The 2,131-nt window shown below is 37.2% G+C and overlaps 1 protein-coding gene across 1 annotated transcript; it reads left to right on the top strand.

Moving 5' to 3' along the window:
- The first annotated feature begins 307 nt into the window (after positions 1 to 307).
- Positions 308 to 1,352, top strand: LOC137631358 (52 kDa repressor of the inhibitor of the protein kinase-like). The gene is made up of 2 exons (XM_068363132.1): positions 308 to 580; positions 1,023 to 1,352. Exons 1-2 carry the CDS (start codon positions 308 to 310, stop codon positions 1,350 to 1,352), a joined length of 603 nt encoding a protein of 200 aa, XP_068219233.1.
- The last annotated feature ends 779 nt before the right edge of the window (positions 1,353 to 2,131 follow it).

The following is a 2,131-nucleotide window of genomic DNA, read 5'->3' as shown; positions in this document are numbered from 1 at the left end:
AGAGAAAAAGACAGACAAGGAAGTAGAGATGAAATGTAAAGACAGCATCACTAGGTCTGTGAGAAAAAACAGAGACAGCAGTGGGGGTACATAATGTATACATCGTGTCAACACACCAGATTGCGGAGACAGTAGCAGAGATAGCACAGATAGAACCTAATGACAGCACCGATACGCAAGATGAACCAGAGACAGCTAACAGTAAGATGATAGAAGCTGGAAAAAGCACCAGTACACAAGAAGAATCAGAGACTAAGTAAACGTTCAGGAAACTGCAGACAAAGATAAGTCTGAAAATGAAGGCACAATGACAAAGGATGAAGAAAGTAACACACCAATAAAGCACTCTGGTAGGCCTACAGTGACTGATATAGACTACAGTGATCCAGCAACATGGACTAGCCATGATGATCCGTTAAGGCAGCAACTAGTGCAACATGGACCCATGCAGATATTGGATATCAGGTTTCCAAAAGATAAAAACCAGAGAAAGTTTTCGAGCTTCCATTATCAAAGACATTTACCCAATGGAGAAGCTATGCACCGAAAGTGGCTACAATATTCAGTGTCAACTGATTCTGTAATGTGTTCTGTTGCAAGCTGTTTGGCATGAAACGCATTTCTTCACTTTCTAGTATAGGATTACGAGACTGGAAAAACTTGTCATCATTACTGTCATCACATGAAAAATTACCTGATCATTTGGACAATGTGGGCAAGTGGAAAGAGCTGGAGCAGCGTTTTAAGAAACACAAAAACAATAGAATAAAATAGATGATGAAACCCGATTTGCAAGAAAAAAAGTGTTGAAAATTATAGGCAACAAATCTTGGAAGGACTTATTGCCTCAGTAAGTGTACTTGGTGTGCAGAATCTCTCCTTTCGAGGAACAAATGAAAAATTGTACAGTACAGGAAACGGAAATCTTTTAAAGTTTTTAGAACTAATGGCATTGTTTGATTCAGTTATGAGTGAACATCTGCGGAAGATAAGGAATGAAGAAACACATGTACATTATCTAGGAAAAAAAATCAAATGAATTGATAGACATATTAGCAAATGCTATTAAGGAAGAAATTCTGAGAAATGCACGTGCTGCAAAATATTTTTCAATAATTTTGGACAGCACACCTGATGTGAGTCATGTGGAGCAAATGACTGTCATAATCAGGTTTGTTCAAGTTGATGAAGATAATGCTGTGATAGCTGTGAGAGAACATTTTTTGGGTTATGTGCCACTACAAGAAACCACTGGTGCATTCATGGCTGAAACTATTCTGAAAGAGTTCAAGAAATGGATCTATGCATTGACAACTTGCGAGGTCAAGGTTATGATAATGGCAGCAATATGAAGGCAAGCACAATGGTGTACAGAAGAAAATCCTTCAAAGAAATCCCAGGGCGCTGTTCGTGCCATGCTCAGCACACACATTAAATCTTGTGGTGAATGATGCAGCAAGTTGCTGTTTTGAAGCAACTAATTTTTTCGGCCTGATACAAAAGCTCTATGTATTCTTCTCAGCCTCAACTCATTGTTGGGATGTACTGAAACGTCATGTACAAAGCTTAACAGTAAAACTTCAGAGTGAAACACGATGGGAGAGTCGGATAGATGCACTAAAACCCATCCGTTACCAAATTGGTGATATATATGATGCTCTTACTGAAATGGCAACAGATTCTACTCTCTTTGGATCTTAATTTCAATATAATTCACGATTCAGCCAAAGAATCTGATTCATCTTGATTTAATTTATAGATAAAACAAAATCTGAAGTTAATGGATTTATCATCGGCGATATTAAGGGGGTTCGTAACATAAATGGTCTCTTCACCGACAATCTCCCAATTTTCCCCATATCTCATTTTCATCCTCCACGCTTATTTGTACCAACTTTTACCATATTTTTTTAATTTTCTATATATTTTACTATTCATCTGCATAATATAATTCATCTGGATCAGTTTTATGAATTCAAAATTTTGATCATTTATGGAGTTGTCGGCGGCGAAATGGCCGTTACCAAAATGGTCTCTTCACCGACAATTTTTCTATAACTCATTTTCTTCCTCCGCTCTTATTTGTATTATATTTTCTCCATTTTCCTTATATTTTATGATTGATCTGTAG

The sequence above is a fragment of the Palaemon carinicauda genome, chromosome 39, assembly GCF_036898095.1.
Source record: "Palaemon carinicauda isolate YSFRI2023 chromosome 39, ASM3689809v2, whole genome shotgun sequence".
Taxonomy (NCBI): Eukaryota; Metazoa; Arthropoda; class Malacostraca; order Decapoda; family Palaemonidae; genus Palaemon; species Palaemon carinicauda.
The sequence above is the reverse complement of the archived record's forward strand: the minus strand, read 5'-3'. Positions and strand labels throughout refer to the sequence as shown.

What these genes read in the sequence shown, in the direction of transcription:
- LOC137631358 (XM_068363132.1), top strand. Translation starts at nt 308, where the DNA reads ATGACAAAGGATGAAGAAAGTAACACACCAATAAAGCACTCTGGTAGG. An exon ending in ATTCAGTGTCAACTGATTCT is followed by an intron (nt 581 to 1,022) that starts GTAATGTGTTCT and finishes TACATTATCTAG; the next exon opens with GAAAAAAAATCAAATGAATT.